Raw genomic sequence first — 23,882 nt, 5'->3', positions numbered from 1 at the left:
GAGCAGGAAGCCTGAGCTGCTGCCTGTCGCTTGGCCTAGGGGCAGCTGGAAACGTTTCATAGAATCACAGAAGAGGAGGGTTGGAAGAGACCTCAGGAGATCATCGAGTCCAACCCACCGCTCAAGGCAGGACCAACGCCACTACATCATCCCAGCCAGGCCTTTGTCATTTTGAATTTCAGAATTTTTCAGCCCAAAAAAAAAAGCGGGGGGGTCCAGGAGGGGTGATTTTATTTGTTCCTAACCAGCCGCCTCCCCCGGGGCTCAACGGGTAGTGATCAATGGCTCCATGTCTAGTTGGCAGCCGGTATCAAGTGGAGTGTCCCAAGGGTCGGTCCTGGGGAAGGTTTTGTTCAATATCTTCATAAATGATCTGGAGGATGGTGTGGATTGCACTCTCAGCAAATTTGCGGATGATACTAAACTGGGAGGAGTGGTAGATACGCTGGAGGGGAGGGATAGGATACAGAAGGACCTAGACAAATTGGAGGATTGGGCCAAAAGAAATCTGATGAGGTTCAATAAGGATAAGTGCAGGGTCCTGCACTTAGGATGGAAGAATCCAATGCACCGCTACAGACTAGGGACCGAATGGCTAGGCAGCAGTTCTGCGAAAAAGGACCAAGGGGTGACAGTGGACGAGAAGCTGGACATGAGTCAGCAGTGTGCCCTTGTTGCCAAGAAGGCCAATGGCATTTTGGGATGTATAAGTAGGGGCATAGCGAGCAGATCGAGGGTCGTGATCGTTCCCCTCTATTCGACATTGGTGAGGCCTCATCTGGAGTACTGTGTCCAGTTTTGGGCCCCACACTTCAAGAAGGATGTGGATAAATTGGAGAGAGTCCAGCGAAGGGCAACAAAAATGATTAGGGGACTGGAACACATGAGTTATGAGGAGAGGCTGAGGGAGCTGGGATTGTTTAGCCTGCAGAAGAGAAGAATGAGGGGGGATTTGATAGCTGCTTTCAACTACCTGAAAGGGGGTTCCAAAGAGGATGGCTCTAGACTGTTCTCAGTGGTAGCAGATGACAGAACGAGGAGTAATGGTCTCAAGTTGCAGTGGGGCGGTTTAGATTGGATATTAGGAAAAACTTTTTCACTAGGAGGGTGGTGAAACACTGGAATGCGTTACCTAGGGAGGTGGTGGAATCTCCTTCCTTAGAGGTTTTTAAGGTCAGGCTTGACAAAGCCCTGGCTGGGATGATTTAACTGGGAATTGGTCCTGCTTCGAGCAGGGGGTTGGACTAGATGACCTTCTGGGGTCCCTTCCAACCCTGATATTCTATGATTCTATGAGGGCGCTGCGAACGGCTGAGCTCGCTGCAAGCCAGAACTCACGGGAGGGACGTGCCCCCGCGCCGCCCCGGGGAGCGCGGCTGTGCCCGGCGCGGCCGCAGGGGGCGCCCGCGGCGGCGCTGCGCGGGGAGGCTGCCGGGCCGGGGCGGCGGGCGGGAAGATGGCGAACGTGCAGCTGGAGTTCCAGGCCAGCGCCGGGGAGGCGGATCCGCAGAGCCGCCCGCTGCTCGTGCTGGGCCAGCTGCACAACCTGCATCGCCTGCCCTGGGCCCAGCTGCGGGGCAAGCTGCAGCCACGAGTCAGCGAGGAGGTGAGGCCGGGCCGGGGGCACGATTCCCCCGCAGCTCGCTGACTGCTGCTCCGTGTCCCTCGCAACCCCCCCCCCCGACTCCCCCGGGGCTGCGGGGTGCTCTATTCGCGCCCCCCCGGACTTCCCCCCGAGGCTGCGGGGTGCTCTATTCGCGCCCCCCCCGACTTCCCCCCCGGGGCTGCGGGATGCACGGTGTCCCCCCGGGGCTGCGGGGTGCTCCATTCGCGCCCCCCGACTTCTCCCCGGAGCTACGGGGTGCACGGTGCCCCCCCTTGCGGGATGCGCGATCCCCCCCGACTTCCCCCCGGGGCTGCGGGGTGCACGGTGTCCCCCCGGGGCTGCGGGGTGCTCCATTCGCGCCCCCCGACTTCTCCCCGGAGCTACGGGGTGCACGGTGCCCCCCCTTGCGGGATGCGCGATCCCCCCCGACTTCCCCCCGGGGCTGCGGGGTGCATGCTGTCTCCCTGGGCGCCAGGACGCACGTTCCCGCTCCTCTCTAGGGCCCCTTTTCTCCAGGGCCGCAGGGCGTTTGGTCTCCCCCAGCTCCACAGGGGCAAAGGTGCAGGAGCTGCTGCCCCAACCCCTGGCTTCAAATGGATTCCCGCACATACAGGGTTTGAAATTTGATTTAATGCCCCTCAGCACCCCCACTCTACAAATGGTTCCAGCGCCCCTGCCCAGGGCTGGGTTTCTTTAGGGTCAAGACTGATTATTTTCCCCGTTTCTTTCCCCTGGGTTACTCATTCCACCGGACTGCCAAGTGCATGATTGGGCCCCTGTGTGTGTGTGGAGGGAGACTCTGGAGGGCTTAAGGTGCATGATTCCCTCCTGGAGTGGGGTTTGGCTTGGGTGTTCTGGGGGGTGCATAGTCCCCCTTTGGGGGGGGTGTTTAAGCCCCCTGGGCTAAAAATCCCTGGGGGGCTTGTCATTTGAATGAGCATCCTTCTGGGAGTAGTCTCTACCCAATCCCTCTGTGCCTGGGCTCCATCAGAGCATCGTCGTCTTCCAGGGTGAGTTGCACTCCGCTCTAATCTCCTGGCTTTGCAGCTGGTTGAGCCTGCCGCTGCAGGGTGGGGACTGGGAAGGAAATCACAGGGTGTTTGACCCTGCACCTTCATGTGTTTTCTGAGCAGAAATACAGTTGCTGTGACTGGAAGCGACTAGCTATGATTGCCTGTCCTAGGAGAGCAGTTTCTGGTGAAGGGGGCCTCAGAGCCCTGCCTAAGATGGTGGTGTGGTTTCCTTGCTTCTTGCAGCCCCATACAGGGGATTGGGGCTGGGGGCAGAGTGTTGTGGGGAAGGAGGGCTTAGCAGGGCCCTCTCAAGTGAAATGAGATTTTAAATGTTTCCTTGAAACCCACAAAGCAAAATCCTTTGCTTCTCAATGAATGATGCTTTAAATGAACCTTAAAATAGCCCCTCCTCAAAGGAATCCCCCCTCCCGGCTGAGAGACACATGGCAGGTCATTTTCCCAGTAGAGGGGTCTGTAGGGCTTCCAGGCACAACAGTTGAGACAGCAACTTCTGGCAGGAGTCTGTTGTTGTGCTGGAAGTTCTGTGGGATTTGCCATGTGCTTGCAACTTAAAATGTAGAACTGATCTTACCTTCCCTCTGCTTTGATGGGTGTAAAGTGCTTTATGTTCCTTTGAGGTCACGGGTGTTCTAGCAGTGCCAGGTGAGGATATTGTAACTAATGTAATTATTGAAATATATATTCTTGCATGCCAAATGGCAAGCTTGAGACCTAAATCGAATTTTCAGGAAAGGGTGAAACATATCCTGTGGTTTTCTCCCCCCCCCCCCCCCAGCTGTTTGGATGGAATATGTAGATCTGCTTTTATTTTCATGCTCCTAATGACTTTTTAAAAATTATGGGACAACCACAAATATTTTTGCATTATGGTTTTTAGCTTGCTAGATGTGTGGCAGTTCTTGATTGGACTGTGTGTCTCTTGTGAAGAACAATTGGCTCTCATCTCCTTTTTTAATTAAATGGCCATGTGAAATAGCTGTATATTCTATGCTAATAAATCAAACCAGCTTTTTATCACTATTAAAACAGTTTTAATTAAAAAGGCTTTGAATAGCTATTATATAAAATGGCCTGTTTCCATGTTTAATGTAGTATCAAACATAACTTGCACTGCCTGTGGAAGTATGTATCTTCCTGATTAACAAATTGGTTTTCCATATTTAAATTGTGTGTATAAAAACATCATTTAAAAAGCTGCATGTGGATACTGTATTTAAACTCAGGTGCATCGTTCTACACTTTCCGCACCTGAATATTACAGTTGGGCAATCCATCAGAAATACCAAGAGTGAGACTGATAGAAAAGTGTTGTCCTGCAGTTCTTTGTTTTTAATCTGTTTCCCTTTCTCTTCCTCTCAGATATGGCAGGCTGCATTAAGCACTCTGAATCCAAATCCTACCGACAACTGTCCCCTCTACCTGAACTATGCCACCGTAGCTGCTTTACCTTCCAGAGTTAGCAGACACAATAGCCCTTCTGCAGCTCACTTCATCACCCGCCTTGTTCGAAACTGTCTTCCAGGAGGCATCAACAGATGTATTGTTGTAAGTGACAGTTAGAAAGTACCTTTGGTAAAAAGCCAAGTTAAGCATTTTCCTGTATTCGAGGAAGTCTGATCTGTAGAAGGCCTGGTCTGTACTTGAAAGTTATAAAATTATTTCATTCAGGGAGGGCTGGGGTTTTTTATTTGTTTGTTTTTTTACTAAAACAGTTAAAGCAATAAAAGCCCTAGTGTGGACACAATTATACCACCATAAAGAAGATTTATACTGGCATAGTTTGTTCCCTTTTCCATGTTGGGCTAGCTATACTAGTATATAGCACTTTATAGCAATATGACTGCATCTGTGCTAGGAGGGGTTGGTTGCTTAGGTATAACTCTGCTGGTATAGTTACAGGGTTTTTCTGCACTGCAGCTGGGAAGGTGTTTCCCAGTGCAGGTAGACAGACACGGTAGCTCTGCTCTAGCTAATGCGCTAAAAAGCAGCGTATCTGGGGGGTAGCATGGGCAGTGGCTCAGGCTAGCCACCTGAGTACAAACCCGCTTGGACCCCCTGGACCTGTTGTTGGCATGCTGCTCCACTGTTGGCATGCTCCCAGCTGCAGTGTAGACATACCCATAATGTGGTACAACTTTCTAGCATAGCCAAGGACTAAGTGGAAGAGCTAGTCTGTGCACAAGGTGAGCACCAGTTTAACTAAATCACTTTAAGAATGTTTTTTACTCTGTTTTTGAATGCACTCTTCATCTGGAATAAGAGTCCAAACAAAGTGTTTGCAGCAATAGATGCCTTGTCTAGACGAGATCTAAGGTGTGACGTTAACACATAGTTGCGAGTGTGTTTTAAAAGTATAATGTAGAAGCAGCCTCCTGCCTTTAATACATGCTACACAACCAGGTTAGGACATATTAGAGGCAATGTGTCTTGTCTACACTAGACTCTTAAAACGTGTTAGCTAACACCTGCTATTGTCAGACCTTAAATCCTAGTCTAGATAAGGATTTAGTTAAACTGCTGCAGCTGGAGAGACTTTTTAATTTGATAGGAATCTCCTGTAGACCAGTTTGAAGGTGTCTTTCAGGTTACTGTCAGTAATGAAACTTTCTCTAGATAAACTATTAGGCTATCTACAGCACTCGTCACATGAAAAATTAGTTGGGAGGCCAGTTGGTCTAAGTCTGTTCTGTCTGAGTTAACGTTTGTAGAATTTCTCTAAAACAGTTTTCCATTTCCCATTCCTAGTGTAAACTTCAAGAATCTACTGCATGTATCAAGAGCCTGAAGTTAATATTTAGCCTTAGCCATAGTAGTAATTTTCTGTCAGTGTGCTTGGAAAATAGAAGGGCAATTCCCACGCTTCTTAGGCTTTGACTATGCACTAACGTTGAAACGCTTTGATTACAGCAATGTAATTAAATTAGTACACACACCCCAGTGTGGACATACTTACACCTGGATAAAAGTGCTACAGGGTCCTGCAGTACAGCTTATCCCCGTATGGGAAGCGGAAGAAGCAAGACTGGTCTAAGGCCCTTTATCCCAGTATAACTGTGTCCACACGAGGGGTTATACCAGTATAACTATTTCAGGAAAAAAATCAGTCCCTAACTGAAATAGTTCAACTACTTTAAAGTCTGCATATAGGCCAGGCCTGAGCTCCTTCTCTTTTCTGTCACTGGCACTCTTATCAAGGATAACAGACCCCATAATCCGGTTTCATCCCCTTCTAACACTTTGTGACCCATTTGTCTTCTTGCTGGTATTTCAGATGGTCTGTGAGCGCTCTGAAGTCTTTGCCTCGGCTTGTGCGCTAGCCAGGGCTTTCCCACTGTTTACGCACCGGTCCAGTGCCTCTAGGCGCACAGAGAAGAAAACTGTAACTGTGGAGTTTTTCCTGGTTGGACAGAACAATGGGCCCATAGAAGTGGCAACGCTTAAAGTAAGTTACAGATTTTCCCTCAGTTAGCTGTCACGTTGCTCCTTGTATATCCAGCCCAGTTTTCGTTCAGAATTGTTACACTGATATGAATTACCATTCAGTATCTAATGAATGTAGAATATCTGCAGCACCCAAGATAAGAAATGGTCACAGATCAATTCAGTTTTATTATCACTTGTGTGAATATAACTTTATAGCATTCAGAATTAGTAATATTGAAGATATTTTTGCAGAGATACTTAAAGATCTCAATTAGGGGTCAGACTGCTGTGTCCTCGGAGAACTGTACAAACACATCACACAAAGAGACTTCACTTCTATAATATTTGTCTTGGGTGCAAGTAATAGATTTTAACCTATGGCCTAATATTGCATTGAATCAGGCATGTGCATGTGTTTCCAGGCAAAGGAAGTTATAGTAAGTTTATCCTGCTTTTATGACGCTGAATTCTACCATTGGTTACATAAGTGCATCTCTCGTTGAAGTCACCAGAAACTGAATGTTTTGGGGCCAGAATGTGGCCTATGGTATTTATATGTGACATTACATCACCTCATGGTTTTATTCTCCCAGTGAAACTTTGTAGCCAGAAATGTGACACTAGGGCAATGTTTCTCAAACTTTTGTACTGGTGATCTCTTTCACACAGCAAACCTATGCGTGCAACCCTCCCCCCCTTATAAATTAAAAACACTTTTTTTTGTATTTAACACTATTATAAATGCTGGAGGCAAAGTGGGGTTTGGGGGTGGAGGCTGACTGCTCGTGACCCCCTGAGAGGTCACGACCCACAGTTTGAGAACCTCTGCACTAGGGAAATAGAGTTGAGTTGCAAGTCTGTATTATACAGCATGAATTTAGCATATCACTTGATTAGTTGTAGGAACCCCTCAACCATGTTTTTGGCTGTGGTGGAGCAGAAGAGGCCTAGGTTGACTAGTGTCTCTGAGCTGACGGTTGTCCCTGTCAGAAGATCAGTTAAAATTTTTTCTAGCGTCTGCCTTTGCTTCTGCCCTGACCTGCGAGCTGGATTAGCTACACAACACAAAGTCATGCCACCCCAGCTAATCAGTTTTCGCAAGGATGGCAAGGAAGTATTCATAGATTGGCTAAGGGCAGGATATAGTGGTGTTTATTTCTTTTTTAAAGTGGCTTTCCCAAGCTCTGAGCATCTTTGCTGTGACAGTATAGTACAATATAAGGCAGTCGGGTAACAGCAGCTGCTCCTCACCCCAAATGAGAAAACCATAGAATCATAAGACTGAAAGGGACGTTGAGAGGTATAGTCCCCTGAACTCATGGCAGGACTAAGTGTTATCATATGAGTAATGAAAACGGACCCCGTCAGGGAGACAGGGCCCAAGCCACTTTATGGCTCAAAACCAACCCCTAGAGCAGAAGTTCTCAAACTGGGGTATGGCCCCCCCAGAGGCGCTGAATACATTCTGCGGGTGGGGGGCGGGGGATATGAGGAGCCGCTGGTAGCAGCGCTGACTTCAAACTTGGGCATCCGGCCAGCAGTTGCTGCTCTCTGCCAGTAGCAGTGCAGAAGTAAGGCTGGCATGGTATGGTATTGCTATATACTTAAATGGCTTTGTTTGAATCTGCACCTTCTCTGTTTTTGATATTGAGTGAGTTGCATGTGGATTTTTTTTATCAGTATATGTACTTGGTGGCAAGTGGTCATAAGCTACTACAGACACACAGAAGGGGGGCGCGATCAAATACGTTTGAGAACCACTGCCCTAGAGTGAAATCCTGACCCCTTTTCCCCAACTGAGTTCAGTGAAAAAACTCTCATTGACTTCAGTGAGGCTAGGATTTCACTCTGTAAATTCAGCCCAGAAAATATGAGATGGCTCGTGCAGACCCCAGAGCACTGATGTCTCGTGCTTCCTTTGGGACACACCACTCACCAGGCAGGCCTCTCTGTTCTGCACCATCTCCTTTGTCTGGGCCGGTTTAAGGTGGAGCCCATGTAGAATGTATTGCTATAGTAAACTTCAGCGTTGAAGCCTCCAGAGTTAATCAACTCCACAGCCTCCCCTCCAAAAAACTAGATCAGGGATCGGCAACCTTTGGCATGCGTCCCATCAGGGAAAGCCCCTGGCAGGCCGGGACAGTTTGTTTACCTGCCGCGTCCACGGGTTCAGCCGATCGTGGCTCTCGCCGCGGTTTGCCGTCCCAGGCCAATGGGGGCTGAGGGAAGTGCCACAGGCCAAGGGATGAGCTGGCCGCCCTTCCCGCAGCCCCCACTGGTCTGGAGCAGTGAACCGCAGCCAGTGGGAGCTGTGATCGGCCAAAACTGCGGACGTGGTAGGTAAACAAACTGGCCCGGCCCGCCAGGGGCTTTCCCTGACGGGTCACATGCCAAAGGTTGCCAATCCCTGGACTGTATCATTTCCATAGGCTTCCAGCATAAGCAGCCCACCGTTTATGTGAGCCCTTGGTTATATGAATCGGTTTCATGCCCTCTCCATTGCATTCGTAACTTCACATTGCACTGTAATTGTTCAATAGGACAGTGAAAAAGACTGTTACGTTGTGCTGTCAATTCATGCTGAAACGGAATTCAGTTTCCTTAAGGCACAGCATAATTAATTGGAGTTTAAGCACAGGCAGTGCAAGAGTGTTGGACTTGAACAAGGATCTTTTGCAGTTGGGAATCGGGGAACTGCACATCTTTGTCTTTACACTGAACCCAATTTCTGTGCAGCATTGTGCAATTAGTCAGCCAACTCTCGTTTGTCTGTGCCTTCCATCTCTTTTATTTCCAGTGTTTGGCAAGTGCTACAGAAGGGGTGAGGCTGGCTGCTCGCATTGTGGACACTCCATGCAATGAGATGAACACTAACAGCTTCCTGGAGGTTGGTGATTACAACAGGGTTGCTTATTGGAAGTCTGTCTTGAATGTCACAGTCTAGAAATAATGCTGGCATCTCTTAGTGAAGTCTTGTGCAGTGTGAATGATGGCAGGCATCCCCAAGAAGCTGCTACAGGCTTGTCATTAATGGACCCTTTTGCAGCTCAAGAGCACTGGTGAGTTTGAGGGAAGCCCAGTTAAACAGTTAGATCACGAGTCCGGAAAGCTGGATTCTCTTTCTGACTGTGCCACTGGCTTGTTCCGTGATTTTTGGACAGGTCACTTAAGGCTGATATTTCAGAGGTACTGGATGCTCACAGTTCCCACTGATTCTACAGTGCTGCCCTCTTTTGGAAATGAGGCCCTTAGCCACTTGTTTCCCATCCATGAAAAGGGAATGCTATTTAGTTATCACTGTAAAGTGTTTCCGATAGGGTGAAAGGAGCCATATGTGAAAATTAGTTTACTATTATGCAAAGTTTTTGAGAGCATTAACTTTCCTTCTCTATTTCATCATGGCCTGATTATAGGCAAGTGCCTTCTGTGGAGGCTGGCTGACCTTCCTATTTAAAAGCTCCTCTCTCGATCAGAACTTAAAGGCCAGAGTCAGCCCTCACGCTGTCATAAATCAGTGGTATCTCCGCTGAAGTAAAAAGAATTACACTATCAAGAGATCAGCATCAGGCCCAAGATCTTGTACGTTTTGTGGCTTTGCACACAGTGGATGTGTGGGTGGGCATCTTTAGCTTTGGAAAGACACATGTACATTCTAATCAACATTGGCTAATTATTATTCTTTAATTTTATATATATATATTTTTATGATAACCTTACAGGAAATCAAAAAAGTTGGCAAGGATCTTGGGATTGTTCCAACCATTATTCGTGATGAGGAGCTGAATGAGAAGGGATTTGGAGGTATGTCTTGCTGAAAGCTCAGTCTTTCATCTTCAGTTTACTTCAGGATAACGTCCACTTCATTATGACTTTTGTTGTTTACACAAATTGGGCACAATTTTATAGCCCTGAAATTCCCTGTATAACCCCAGGCTGGTTCAAACAGAACACAGTGCCATACATTCCCCCCCCCACCCCACCCCCCACAGAGTTCCCTAACAACAACTCGGGTTTTTCAATCTTTCTTTTCCAGGTATCTATGGAGTTGGCAAAGCAGCTGTGCATCCACCTGCCCTAGCTGTACTCAGTCACACCCCGGATGGTGCTACACAAACCATCGCATGGGTTGGGAAAGGCATTGTGTATGACACCGGAGGCCTCAGCATTAAGGGAAAGGTATGTAAATGCTGTATCTGTAGATAGAATAGGTGGCTGGGGGAACGTCTACACTTCAGTCAGCACGTGCAGATGTATTCGAACTAGCTTCCTTCTAGCTATGTCAAATGACAAGAGCAGTTAAGCTACAGCAGCACATTCTGCAGCATGTCTCTCCACTGCGTACCCAGGACAGGAACAGATAGCCCATGGTTTGACTACTGTTTTTGTGCTAGCTGGGTCAAAGCTAGCTCAGGTCTGTCTACATGTGCTGCATTCACAGCTCTGATTGCAGCGTAGACGTACCCAGTGTCCTGCTTCCATCTTTGCTTGTGATAAAGTTGAAGTGGATAATTTATGTCAGAAATGTCCATGGAAAATGAGCTGTTTTTCTTTTGGGTTAAACACTTGTACTTGATCCTTCCCATGTGCACGGTTGCATATCTGTAAACAAGCTGTAAGGGTGAAAGTGGCAAATAAGAGTCTGGGAACATGTGGCAAAGTGGCATGTTAAATTGCTGGTATTTACATGTGGCAGTTAAATTGCTGGTATTTTCCTCCTGCAGTAATTTGCTGCATTAGAAGAAAGCCAGAATTGAAGGGCCTTCGTTCCTGAACACAAAGTCTGCTCCTAAGCCCTTCCAAGTCAATGGAAAGACACTCATCAACTTTAACTCATGTCAGGCCCATAGAGAACATTGCAGCCTGTTAACTTTATATACTGAAATAGCAACAGAAGTTTAGTATTTTCAGTTTTAAAACAGGATCCAGTAAGAGCCAGACAGAAACAACGTCTGGAGAATTGACTGTATTTAACATAAAATTGGCTTGTCGAGGATGCAGATCATGTTGTGAAAGCTTCGCTTGTGTAGCAAAAAAGTGCAAGCAGTTCATTTTCACTGGGTTAGCAATAGCATTTGTACGTTTTGTGTCTTAAAAGTTTAAGGTGCAGAGCAAGAGTTAACACTTGGAAAGTGATTGTAATTTCACACAGGGTGAGAGACCCTCCTGATCTGTGTATTGTAGACAAGCCCTCACAAGACGAGAGGTAAGGTTGCATCAGGGATTCTAGTTTTAACAGGGACTAAAACTGTGACTCTTCCTTATGTTTTTGACTTCTCGCGCTCACGCAAACACACACAAAAATATATATATTTCTGTTTTAAATAGACCACTATGCCTGGCATGAAACGTGACTGTGGCGGAGCAGCTGCTGTTTTGGGTGCCTTCAAAGCCACGGTAAAGCAAGTAAGTGAAATCTTAGTCAACATAACTTAGATCAGAATTCTTGCCTAAGTTTACGTATTCCCAAGAAGATGCCGTCTTGTCTAGTGGTGCGTTCCCTGGACTGGGGCCTAGGAGCGCCAGAGTTCTGTTAGTTGCCTTGGACAACTTGCTACAGATCAGTGCCTGTCTCTGTAAAATGGGGAGGTTGCTGTTCTACATACATCACTGGGGTCTTGGGAATTAATGTTTGTAAAGCACTAGGGCCCCGATTCGGGAAACCACTTTCCCAAACCGGAACCTATATATGTAAGTTGCTAAATATGCTCCTATCCTGAGGATTTCATTGATGCTAGTTCTTAGGTCACATCCATTCTGCAGAATTGTTGGTAGCTGCTGTTGCTGAGAAGAATAATGTCTTTGTGTTAGCACTACATAACAATGCAAGAGTGTTGCTCTTCTCTTCCTGCGCTATTGTTATGTAGTGTTGTCATATGCTGTTAATCATCTGCCTCAGGTGAGGGCATTGGGTGTTTTCCTTATTGTCAGCAAACAGGTAGATAAGGTATGAACACTGGGAAAACAGGCTTATCTTTCCCCAGTTTATGGTCTTACAAGGAGCTGGCTTTTGGTTTGCTGCTGTGGCCAGAAGGTAGAAGGACACCAACATAAAGCCAAACCTTGAAATATTGGGAACCCTTCTGAGTAATAATAATAAACCTAGCATGGATGCTGCCAGAGGGATTCAGCTTTCACCACAAATCCAGTCACTGTAAGTCTTGCTGATGGAGTCACCCTTGCCTCCAAGAAATATCCAGGGTTCAAAGAACATTTGCTGCTGTGGATTAACATATAGGTCTAAGAGAAGATCTGTCCAGGAGGTGGTCAGGTGCCAAACTTCCATTTCGCAGCAATTTACTATGACTTTAGCTGTGTGTTTGGCCATAACAGGAGCGTTTGATGTTGAGGGACTATAAACCTCATAGTTATCTGCAGAGACTTGCAGTTGGAAGCAAATTTGCAAGGAGCAACTTACGTGAAGCTGCTAGCTCTGTAACTCTCATGCCTCAAATAGTTTAAATCTCTCACACACACAATTCCAAAGGACAAGGCAGAATTTTCACAGCACTCCAATGGGACTACAAAAGCCGTGTCTGCCGTCAACCTGACAACTTGACTTAGTTTTATACTAAGTATTCCTCAGTGATTGTGCACCAAAGATTTACAAGTGCCTGTGTTGCCTAATTGTGTGCAGTTATTGCTCACAATCGTGATAAATGTGCATGGAAATGGCTGGTCATTTTCACACACAATTACTATGACTGTGCAATATGGCAGTAAAATTAGTCTGGGCAAATTAAGCCTGCAAAGGCTGTTGTATTGCTCAGAAAATCCAGGCCTGCATATTTTTAAACTCCAAGATCCTATTGCCTAGTTTTAAAATGTCTAGAATAAATGTAAGGTAAATAAGCCCAAAAAGAAGCTATCTTCAAAGTTGTAGTTTGGACAGTAGAGGAGTATTCATTTTTGTTACTCATTTAAGGTATTTTAAAAGCAACGTGTAGAGCCTGCAAAAGTAACCAAAAGGATTCAGTCATCTGTCAGGGGACATTTGATAATGGGATGGAATGTCCACCTTTCTCAGCATTAGTTTAGCTGCATTTCCTATTTAGAGGAGTAAATATACACCCGCTTGGTGGAATTCCTTTTATGGAAAATGAATAGAACAGCTTTTTGTCATGCAGACCAACTTTGCCCAGCAGGGGGTTCTGGTTAGCACAGTGTCTCTTGTATCCCTTTGTTTGCAAAGTACCCCAGCTCTTGTGTGTGAGCTAATTTGATGGTTCCCTGCTGCCGTCGGTTTGTAGGAATGGTTGTTGGCTTTATTTTACAACGTACAAAGAGCCAATCTAACTCTTGGATTAGCCCTTTGGACTTAAGACCATGAGCTGGCTCAGCAAGTCCTGGCGTCTCTAGCAGGTGAAGCTTATCAAAAGATCCCTAGTGAAACTGACCTCTGACGCAACCGAGAGTTTGCTTCTTTTAAAAGCAGCTGGTGCTGTTGAAAATTGTGAAAGGGGATCAAAGCAGATTTATTTATTTATTAAGACACAGCTGCCACACTTTCCTCCTTCTCCCCCACTAAAAAAGCCCCCCCCCCATCCCAGGGTACTCGGCATGTTGTACACATGAAAACAATGATATATTCTAAAATGTCATCAAACAAAACACAAATATAAAGTGGTTATAAACCAGAAAAAAACAGAGTGGGACTTAATCAGAAAGAGAGAAAAAGAGGGAATGGAAAATACAAATTATTTGCCAGCTCCTAAGAGTATGCCTTGTAGCTCACAGCAAAATACGAGACCACACCGTGATAATTCTTTTTTGTTGTGAGTCACCTTATGGTACCATTTAGAAGTGGGGAAACCATAGGAATTGCTATATTGGATAGGACCTGTGGACTGGATGGACAAGTATCTTGTCTCTTATGGACGTTGAGGTGTGAGAAACCCTGCAGTAGACTGGTATGGGATGGGAAGTGATGCATTGACACACGTGAATACCATACTCTAGGACTCCCAGTCGTCTTCCAAATGAAGTCTCCATAGTGGAATTTCTTAAAGTCAGGAGGCATTGGCATGTTCTCTACAGGGAGATTGCTAATTATAACTAGGCCCTGCAGGGCAATGAACAGATAATGGGCAGTAAGGTCACTCAGCTTGTCTGGAGAATCGACCTTCCTGCAGATCTCTTCTGGCATCTGGTTCAATCCGGTTGGGGTCCACGTAGTCAGGCAGTTGTCCTTTTAGGGTTCCTCTTTAGAAGGCTTACAGTTTACAAATGGTTGTAGACCAACTGTTGTTGTATCTGTCCTTCTTCATAACTACTACAGGCTTTTCCATGAGATTTCCATAAGTGATAGGGATGGAAGCAATTTATTAAAGGCCCCCAAGTTATAGTCTTTGGCATCACTCAAGAGTAAAACAGAAGTAATAGAAAACACAAGCATTGGAAAATAAAAGCCCATTCATCATGAACTACTTTTTAACATGCTGTCACAAGTCTTTATAATTGTCATGTTCAAAGGATTTATTATCTGAATCTTTTATTTGTGGCTAGAGATGATTAAGTAGCTAGAAATATTGGCCCAGATGTCCCTAGTCTCTGTGTTTTGAGGATGCCTTTAGGGCTGTATTGAGGTTGAACATGTGCAGTAGCACATCTTTGAAAATCTGCACCACTGTTGTTCATATAATAATACTCTGGTTTTATGTATAAGGAGCTTGTCTTAGTAGGGGCCTGATCCAAAGCCCATGGAAGTCAGTTAGAAGACACCCATCAACTTCAATAGGCTTTGGAAGTTGCTGGTCAAAAAGAGCAAAACTAATTTGCAAAAACTTCTAGATTATTTTTATCGAAGAATCAAATTTCACAAAGTTTCAACCAGCTCTGGTGATGCAGACATCTTGAACAGAAGACACTTTAATTCTGATGTCACAGAGCTTAAGGCCAGAAGAGACCACTGTGTCATCTAATCTGACCTCCTGTATATCACAGCCCGCCAGCGCCGCACACTCAACCCAACAACAGTCCGAAATAAACGACACCCACAGAGACTAAACTTTTATGTGCCAGAGAGTGAAAGAGGCTGAATTCAGTGATTTATGCAGATGGCAAAGGCTTTAGTTCCCCTCCCTAACACACACATACACAAGATCTCTCCTCTCAGCATGTGCTGCTTTCCTTCTGTTAGGTTCCTTGTTATCTCTCCACTGAAAACTCAGAAGCTACAAATCAATGTACTTGTACGCTGTCTTTTTTTAATTATTTGTATTACCAAAGCACCTGGGAGCCCCAGTCATGGATCGGGATTCCATTGTGCTAGGCATTGTACAAACACAGAACAAAAAGATAGTCCCTGCCCCAGTGAGTTTACATATCTTGATATCCGCTGCAGGCTAGAAGCCACTTGTCCCGGATTTTGCATGTGATAAATGCATTTCATGGAAATAGTTCTATCTAAAAGCCATAATCCCTCATTAATTTCAGTCCCAGTAAACTACTATGTACATTATGTTGAATTGCATCTCTCCTCTTCTTGTTACAGGGCTTTAAAGACAATCTTCATGCTGTTTTTTGCTTGGCTGAAAATTCTGTTGGGCCTAATTCAACAAGACCTGATGACATCCATGTCCTTTACTCGGGAAAGTAAGATTGTCTGTCCCTTTCATAGACCTGTTTAGTAGTGCTTTGTCTCTCCACTTTATTCAAGTGAACAACAGGTATAGCTGTAGAATCTATTTTCTTATATGATAAGCTCTTAGAGGGGCAAGGACCTTTTATTGTTGTCATTCTGTGTTTGTACAGCAGCTAGCATAACGGGGTGCTGATCCAGCACGAGGGTCGTAGATGCTACCGCAATACAAATGATAAATGCTCATATCATTGATACATTTCCCTTCTATAGCCACATGCCAAATGAAATCCACGCTACCTTACCTAAGTAACTGAGAATAAATCAAACAATATTAACATCTGCAGCAAGTTTTAAATTGGAGAATATAAAGAAACAAAAGATAGTTATGAGGTGTTTATTGTACGCAATATTATGCTGTAAAAATCTCATGTTACATCTCTATTGTCAGCTAGAACTGGTTGAAAAATGGGATGGGGATGGAAAATGACAATTTTCATCCTCGTTTTCCCTTTTGAAATTTCAAAATCTGAAAAAATTAAACCAGGTTTTTTGACAAATTTTTGCAACGAAATCTTCATCAGTATCTTGAAAATCTGCTCATTAAGTCCTGAAATGGGCTTCGATAATAAAGGATTCTTACCTGATTCCCAGACAACTGTTCTGTCATTAAAGGATCTGTATCAAGCGCTTGGGATAAAGCTACTCTTATTCACTGCTTACTTTTAGCATTGAATGGGAGAGCAAATATCACCCTTTTCTTTGAAGAGCAGTCATGGAAATGACATTGGGAAAGCAACTACCCTAAAAGTATGAAATAGAACATCACAACCTGTGTCTTTGGCTGAAAGTTTGTAGCTGTTTGCATGAAATCTCACCATTTCACAAGAACATTTTCACACAAGAGTTAACTTTTTTTCCCCTGAGATGCAGCTGCGGGGGAGACCCTCAAAGTTTTACAGGTTCCCTGGAAAATGACAGTTTTTCTGAGTGCAAACCAAAATACAAAAACCTCTAATTTCATTCCCCCCCCCCCCCCCCCCCGAAATCCTGATGCCACTATTTCACATAGCCGTAGTTGTGAGTTTCCTGTGTGTTTAGAAGTGGATGCTTTCTTCTGGCTAGCCCGTTGTAAGATATTGTTATAATCTGATTCCCCTCTGAGCAGAACAGCATCAGATTTTGTCCATTTTCATCCTGGCTTTGTAGAGTCCCAGTTCCAGTAATAGGTTAGGATTGCCTGAGTGTTTAGGGCTCTTTAAGCTGAAGATAGGTAGCTGTTGCTGTTTGTGTATATTCTTATTTATGTTGCAGTAGTGCCTAGAAATCCCAGCCCCATTGTGCGAGAGACTGTACAAACCCAATAGAAAGATGGTCCCTGCTCTGCAGACTGTAGGATCTATGATAAAGCCAGCATTAGTCGCTCAGGTACGCTCTGTTGTGGAACTTTAAAGGAAAGGGTCCCTTGCTTCAAATAAGAAGTAAATGCATTTTCTTTATATTTTTCGCTTTGCAGCAGTGTTGGCTCTTAGAGCTGCTGAGCAGGATCTCTTTGCAGACGTCATTCCCAACCTGAAGCGTTGTTGCATTAAATAACATGTCTTCTTCCTAGAACTGTGGAAATCAACAATACTGATGCAGAGGGCAGGCTGGTGTTGGCTGATGGAGTCGCATATGCGTGCAAGGATCTCGGAGCTGATATCATTCTTGACATGGCCACTCTCACCGGAGCTCAGGTACTTGTTTGCAAAGCCTCTGGGTTGCTGGAGGACAGCTTTTTATTATAACGGCCCCATGCCACCACTGTAAGTTGTCTGTGGAGACATCAAGCTGCACAAACCACAGGTCTCTACAACTTGAGCTGGAGAAGTAACTCTGTTAGCTAGCAGCAGTAAAAGGCTGTTATCCTCTACATGAACCAGCCGCCAGAGGGGAATACGACACACTTCGCCAGCGTGTTACATTTATAACTACGTTAGTCAGACATGGTTTGTGTACCTTGTGGGCTTTTATATCTTATACATAATTGAGTAAAAAAATGAAGTTTATTCAGACACAAATGAAACTCATGTAAATGCTCCAGTATTATTCAAAAGTTGACAGTTTTATCAATTTCTCCTTGAGAGAACTTAAACCAGTGTTTAAGATGCTGTTGTCAGTTTTCATGGTCTGATCCTGTTCCCAGTGAAGTCCCTGGGGGGTTTACTGAGCTGGAGGTAATAACCATCAATAATGGTGAACACATGGGTGTTTCTAAATTCAGCCTAGCAAATTTGGCTCATCACTTTGGCTTAGGCACAAGACATGTGTTGTATGAAGGAGTGAAATGTTGTTAGGCTTTATAATCATCACAAGGACGGGTAAGAGAACTTTGTGCTTGGCCTAGCACATTTTTATCTGATGTTGTAACTATAGCTGGATATTGTTTAACAGTTGCAAGAGCTGGAAGTTCTATACGAGATTGAGATTAGTGGGCCAGACCTTCAGCTGATGTAAATCACACTAGTTCCTTAGAAGTTAGTGGAGCTATGCTGATTTCCACCAGCTGAGTATCTGGCCTGGCATCTGCAGTTAATTATTTGGCAAAGTCTTGATTTACAAGGTATGTTATATAATGTAGGGCATATGTTACACACAGTATATATTAGTAAAAGGGTAAAAACTGACATTGAAATGTCACTTTTGTAAACCACTGTAACATTTTTATAGAAGATAGTGTGGACAGGCAGTAGTTCCTGTGATGAGATCTAGCCTGGATGGTCTGGGGGTAGAATTAGTCTTCATTGAAAAATTGGGCAGTTCCTGGAAGCATGCTGTTTGCATTCATCAGGGGTTGTGCATGCCAATGTAACAGTGCCCTTTTGAAAACTTGCCTTATGTCTGCCCTATGGTACCAGTGTGGAAAACACTAACAACATATGGCTTCTCGGTTTCAGGTCGAATCCAAGACCTAAATGCAGATCTAGGGTGAAATGACTTTTCCTATGAAGGGTCCTGCATTCACAATGTCCATGTTATCTGTGGTTGACACAAAATGCTAGGTTGGTTCTATGTGCATGTGAGCCATCTTATTTATTATTCATTGCTGGACCAACAAACATGGGGAGTGTAGTCATACGGCCGTATCGTTTGTTGGCTATGAAACCCCAGGGAGATGTTTGTGTGTTTGCTGTTGTGTTAGCCTAGATGAGTGTGGAATATTTCACTGTGAAATGGATTTCTTATCACAAATGTAAAATGTTTTGATGATGCCCAGAACCCCTCTGTTTATTTATAACACCTCCGTCTTTTTCTTTCGTTTTCAGATATGTTTTCTAAGTGGGAATTTTATTGATAGCCATGTTCTGTGGCAGGCAACTGCTAGCGCCAAGTAGGGAGCAGAAAATTGTTCTATCCAGCACGTCCGCTAAAGAGTTTGGGACTAAACCCATATTAATCCTACCCGGTTGTGTCTTATCCCTCACTAGGGAATTGCCACAGGGAAATACCATGCTGCTGTCCTCACCAACAATGAAGATTGGGAGAAGGCCTGTGTTATAGCTGGCAGGAACTGCGGAGACCTGGTCCATCCTCTTGTGTATTGTCCTGAGCTCCATTTTAGTGAATTTACCTCTGCTGTAGCTGATATGAAGAACTCTGTGGCAGTAGGTTGTTTTTTTTTTTTTATTATTATTTTTTATTCCCTTATTTAATCAGAATTGTTCAGGCCAGACTCCCGGTGCATGTTCTGCATAATGCACCAGTTGTAGGAGGGGCTAGAAGATACAAAGATGATGTATGGGAAGTTAGTAAAAGCTTTTAGAAACCAACCTACCTGCCTGCCATTGACACTTGCAAACAACTCTGTTTTTAACAAAGGGAGCAAGGCTGGGCCTCAGGTCTGACTGCGGTGACTCCAGCTGTTGACCGTGGTACATCTAAGCTAAACAAGTGCCAAAATGTTTTGGGGGTTGGAATTGGTGTGATGGAGGATTCTGCATTGCCTTCTTAACTACCACATGCATCATGGCTGTGTAACCCACCCCTTCTGCCCCAGTAAAAGTACAGTGGTTCTGTTTAGTAAGGGGAAAGGAGGTAAGGAGAAAACACAGCTGAGTGGGGAGAGCCGATAACTCCAGAAAGGAGCAGCAGGCGTTAATTCATTCTTGCATACCTGAGAACTTGCTGGCATATACTAAGGCCAGCCTTAAGTTACGGCTTTTAAGAGTGCCTTATGAGAGATGGATTTGTACATTGTCTTCTGAAACAGTGGTTCTCAGCCAGGGGTCTGGGGGCCACAAGCAGGTTTCAGGAAGGCCGCCAAGCAGGACCAGCATTAGACTTGCTGGGACCCAGGGCAGAAAGCCAAAGCCCCACCACATGGGGCTGAAGCCCAGGGCTCCAAGCCCTGCCACCCGGGGCTGAAGTCGAAACCTGAGCAACTTAGCTTCACAGGGCCTCCTGTGGCGCCGGGCCACAGGCAATTGCCCTGCTTGCTGCCCCCTATGCTGGTCCTGGTTTTTATATGCAGAAAAACAGTGGTGGCGCAGACCGGTTGTGGAATTTTTATAGCATGTTGTGGGGGCCTCAGAAAGAAAAAGGTTTAGAACCCCTCTTCTAAAATGGTGGGTAATGTAAAGAAATTGTTAGGAGTTATTTTTAGACAAATAATATTTTTAAAGACAAATTATCTCACAAGAACAAACTTTTTATTGTTTCTCCAGGACAGAGACAATACTCCGAGCTCCTGTGCTGGGCTCTTTATTGCTTCTCACATTGGTTTCGATTGGTCTGGTGTCTGGGTCCATATAGACATTGCAGCACCTGTCCATGCGGTGAGTGTGTTAATTTGTCGTGTGAAATATCACCTTTCCTGCCTGCTGCTTTTGCAGAGCTCTCTGCTGTGGGGTGGGGGAATTAGAAAGAAAAGCTTTCTTGTAGGAAGCAATGACTGTACAAAGAGATCTAGATTTTAGAAAGATAACTGCTTTATTCTGGCAACTTATTTGGGTTTTTTATTTAAAAGAAATCTCTAAATGTTACTTAGTCTAATTTCTGATTTCAACTGCATGTGCTTTCTTAACCCAACTAAATGCCTTCTACAGATTTAAGAAATGAGTACATAACATGTGCTAAGTGATTTAGCCCAATATCCTCTCATGGTGGTTTGCTTTGTTATGTCTGTTCCCGATTGGCTTGTCCGGGCTGCCTGTCAAATTTCTGTGGGGCTCTATCTGCTCCCCCAATGCCTCAGCAGATATTTGCACCCTCATTCTTCTCTTGCTAACCAACTAGCTGCTTTGCTGTTTTTAAAAAACAAAACAAAATTGTGCAGCTGGATTTTCCTCTCTGGTATTGAATTGTGGATTCTCTGCTGTGAGAGGGGTTAGGATAAATACAACACATTAATTGTCAGTCTCTCTCTGACGCAAATCAACTGTACTCTGCCTCCTACTAAACTACAGTAGAGTGCAAACTTCACCCACTCACCAATATCAGCCGTAACTTAACCCACAAAGTACAGTTCCAGAGAAACAGAGGAGGCTTCTCTTGTAGAGCAACCATGTACTACTTCCAACTCATCTGTAGATCAGTTTCATAGAATACATTCTTGCTTTGATGTTAAAGATCATTGTAAAGTATGTTGTGCTGTGTTCATTTCTATTATTACAGAGCAGACTGGGATTTCTGCATTAATAGAATGTATGTTTCTAGACATCTGCATATCTTAAAGTATTAGTGGGATTCTCCGTTTTTCTCCTTTATGTGTGGTGCCCACTTATTTAGCACTTTCATTTCAGCAGGATCCCTCAGAAATGCCTGCCTGTGAGCACGCTGCCAGCTTCTTCAGAGTTCTGCCAAGTGCGGCATAAAAGGTGGGATTTTCCAAAGCAGCTAAGGGAGTTGGACATCCCACTCCCTAGGCACTTTGGAAAATGCCACCCCAAGAATGTGAGCAGACTCATGGGTCAGCTCTCTGTCTGGATGTGCCTGGATTCTACTTGGAAAAGAGTGAGGATGAGTGCAATACCCAAGTGATATTAAAATCTGAAGTGTACCCATTTTTTTCTAGGGCGAACGAGCTACTGGTTATGGAGTGGCTTTGTTGCTGTCCCTGTTTGGCCGTGCATCTGAAGATCCTCTGCTGAACATGGTGTCCCCTCTGGGATGCAATGGAGACTCTCCAGATGAGGAGATGGAGAGAGATTCTAAAAGGCGACGCCTTGTTTAATGTTCCCCAGCACTTACCGATGGGGCGCCTGTATTACCTCACCTTGCACCGATCCGTTCTGAAGCAAAGAAAATACCACATTTGGGAAACTGCCATTTTTTTTTTTTAACTGTCATGATGAGATCGATTACTTATTTCTGATTAAATGGCCTATTCTTTTGTTTTTTAAACTATTTGTGCACACAGTTGCTGAACAACATTGACCTTGCAATCTCTGAGCTCCGCTAGCTTTAGTGGAGGGAGGGAAATGTCCTCCTTAAAGCACCTCTCAAAACTTGCTGAGTGCATTAATGCATGAATAAGCCACTGCAACTCTTGCTTACCAGGCCTTCTGATTTCCTTTGTTACTTTCCATGAGGTTTTATTGATTCTTACAGGCCCCACTGCTTCTCACAACAGAGTTATTTGAGGAAGAAAAAACCACTGTAGGCTCGGCTTATTCCATGGCAATTCAGCTTAGCAGCAAAGAAGGTCTAATGGGAAAAGGCTTTTTATTTTAGTAAGGGGCAGAACCTGCATGTTAAGCTTTTGCTGACCATTACAATCAACAAAAGAGTGGGCCAAAACGCAATTCCATGTCGCTCTTACTCTTTCAGATAACGGAACATATTCACTTTGAAAGAAAAAAAGAAATAGTGGGACTATGAATAAACTTGGTTTACAAAGCAAAGTGGCTGCTTGCTTCTATCTGCTTCGCACATGCATGGTCTGAGTTTATTAAAGCCATTTGTGTATCCCAACATGGAACTTCATGGCATTATTTGTATTTCCGAAAGTACTGGGTGTTCCTCAAACGAGAGTCTGAATGGACTGCGCTGTGCAAGTTCTCACACCCAGCTCTACTGCTGCACTTCAGATCAGACCCACAGCACTCTTTTCCTCCCAGGAGCTGCTGCCACTTGTGCTGAATGACTAGGTGCAGAGGAGCTTCTGCTAATGACTGGAATGAGAATACCAAATTCTCTCACTTGATTCACTGAACAGAGATTAAGGGCTTGTTGTGCTAGGTACTGTGCACACACATAGTGAGAGACAGACCCTGTCCTGAGGAGCTTCTAGTCTAAATAGACAAGACAGACAGGATCTTGGGAGGGGAACCAGGCACGGAGGAGAGAAGTGACTTTCCCAGAGTTTCACAGCTTGGCAGAACTGGAAATAGAAACCCTGGGGCTCCTGATGCTCAGTCCAGTGCCCTGTCCGCTGGAGGCATGCTGCCTCCTCAGACATTTTTATTTGTAAAAGAACTTCCCTACTCCATCCCCTTGTCCCTATGCTGGGGTACCATCCTGGATACCATTCAGGTAACCCCTCCATTTTAACCTAACAAAACGTTGCCCAATACCCCTGTTCTCTTCTGCCAACCCATTTTTCAGTGATTCTGCAGCGAGGAAAAAGTGGATGAACTCTCACCTGGAAGGAGTGAGTATCCACTTAAAAGCAGAGCAAGATAGAAAACCCCTCCAAACTATGAAGTAGAATATTAGTTGGGTAAAGACTGTGGTAGAGACCTCTTAAGAATTGAAGGGACCTTAGGCCTAGCTAGAGAGATCATGCCCTGCCCCATTCTGTTCTTTTATTTTGTCTTGGAATGGTTTGTTTTTATGTTCTAAACTGGAATGTTTACACATCTTGAGTCTGTGCATTTTGTCCAATGAGCACTGGAAGCCTCATCACCCATGTCCTAGTACCCCTTTAAGTGTTTTTTTAAAATCTTGCATTTGAACCTAGACTCTTGTAAATTAGCCCGATTAAAATTTCCTCCCTATAATTTATCTTCAGCCATTAATGGTGCTCAGCTTGGTTAGCCCAAGCTGCAGTTGCTCAGAGGCTGATTAGAAGTTTCTGTGAGGAAGTTTCTAGCTGCTTTGCAGATAAAATCAGGTGGACTTGGGCCGAGCTCTCTGCACCCATGATTGTGGGGTGCAGTCTGTAGGGGATCAATACTAGGTCTTCCCTGGTTGAGCAAAGGGAAGTCACTGGCCTGAAAAGTACACTTTCTGCCTAAACACGATACATTTTGGTGAGGAACTT

The 23,882-nt window shown here is 44.8% G+C and overlaps 1 protein-coding gene across 1 annotated transcript; it reads left to right on the top strand.

Moving 5' to 3' along the window:
• The first annotated feature begins 1,402 nt into the window (after positions 1-1,402).
• NPEPL1 (aminopeptidase like 1) lies at positions 1,403-22,521 on the top strand. Its single transcript, XM_073309226.1, has 12 exons — positions 1,403-1,606; positions 4,000-4,185; positions 5,912-6,082; positions 8,861-8,950; positions 9,783-9,864; positions 10,097-10,239; positions 11,389-11,466; positions 15,554-15,654; positions 17,253-17,376; positions 19,108-19,284; positions 20,344-20,454; positions 21,693-22,521. Exons 1-12 carry the CDS (start codon positions 1,457-1,459, stop codon positions 21,849-21,851), a joined length of 1,572 nt encoding a protein of 523 aa, XP_073165327.1. The 5' UTR covers positions 1,403-1,456; the 3' UTR covers positions 21,852-22,521.
• Positions 22,522-23,882: the final 1,361 nt, after the last annotated feature.

The sequence above is a fragment of the Lepidochelys kempii genome, chromosome 13 (assembly GCF_965140285.1).
Source record: "Lepidochelys kempii isolate rLepKem1 chromosome 13, rLepKem1.hap1, whole genome shotgun sequence".
Classification (NCBI taxonomy): Eukaryota; Metazoa; Chordata; order Testudines; family Cheloniidae; genus Lepidochelys; species Lepidochelys kempii.
Note: the sequence above shows the minus strand (reverse complement) of the source record. Positions and strands in the feature narration are given on the sequence as shown.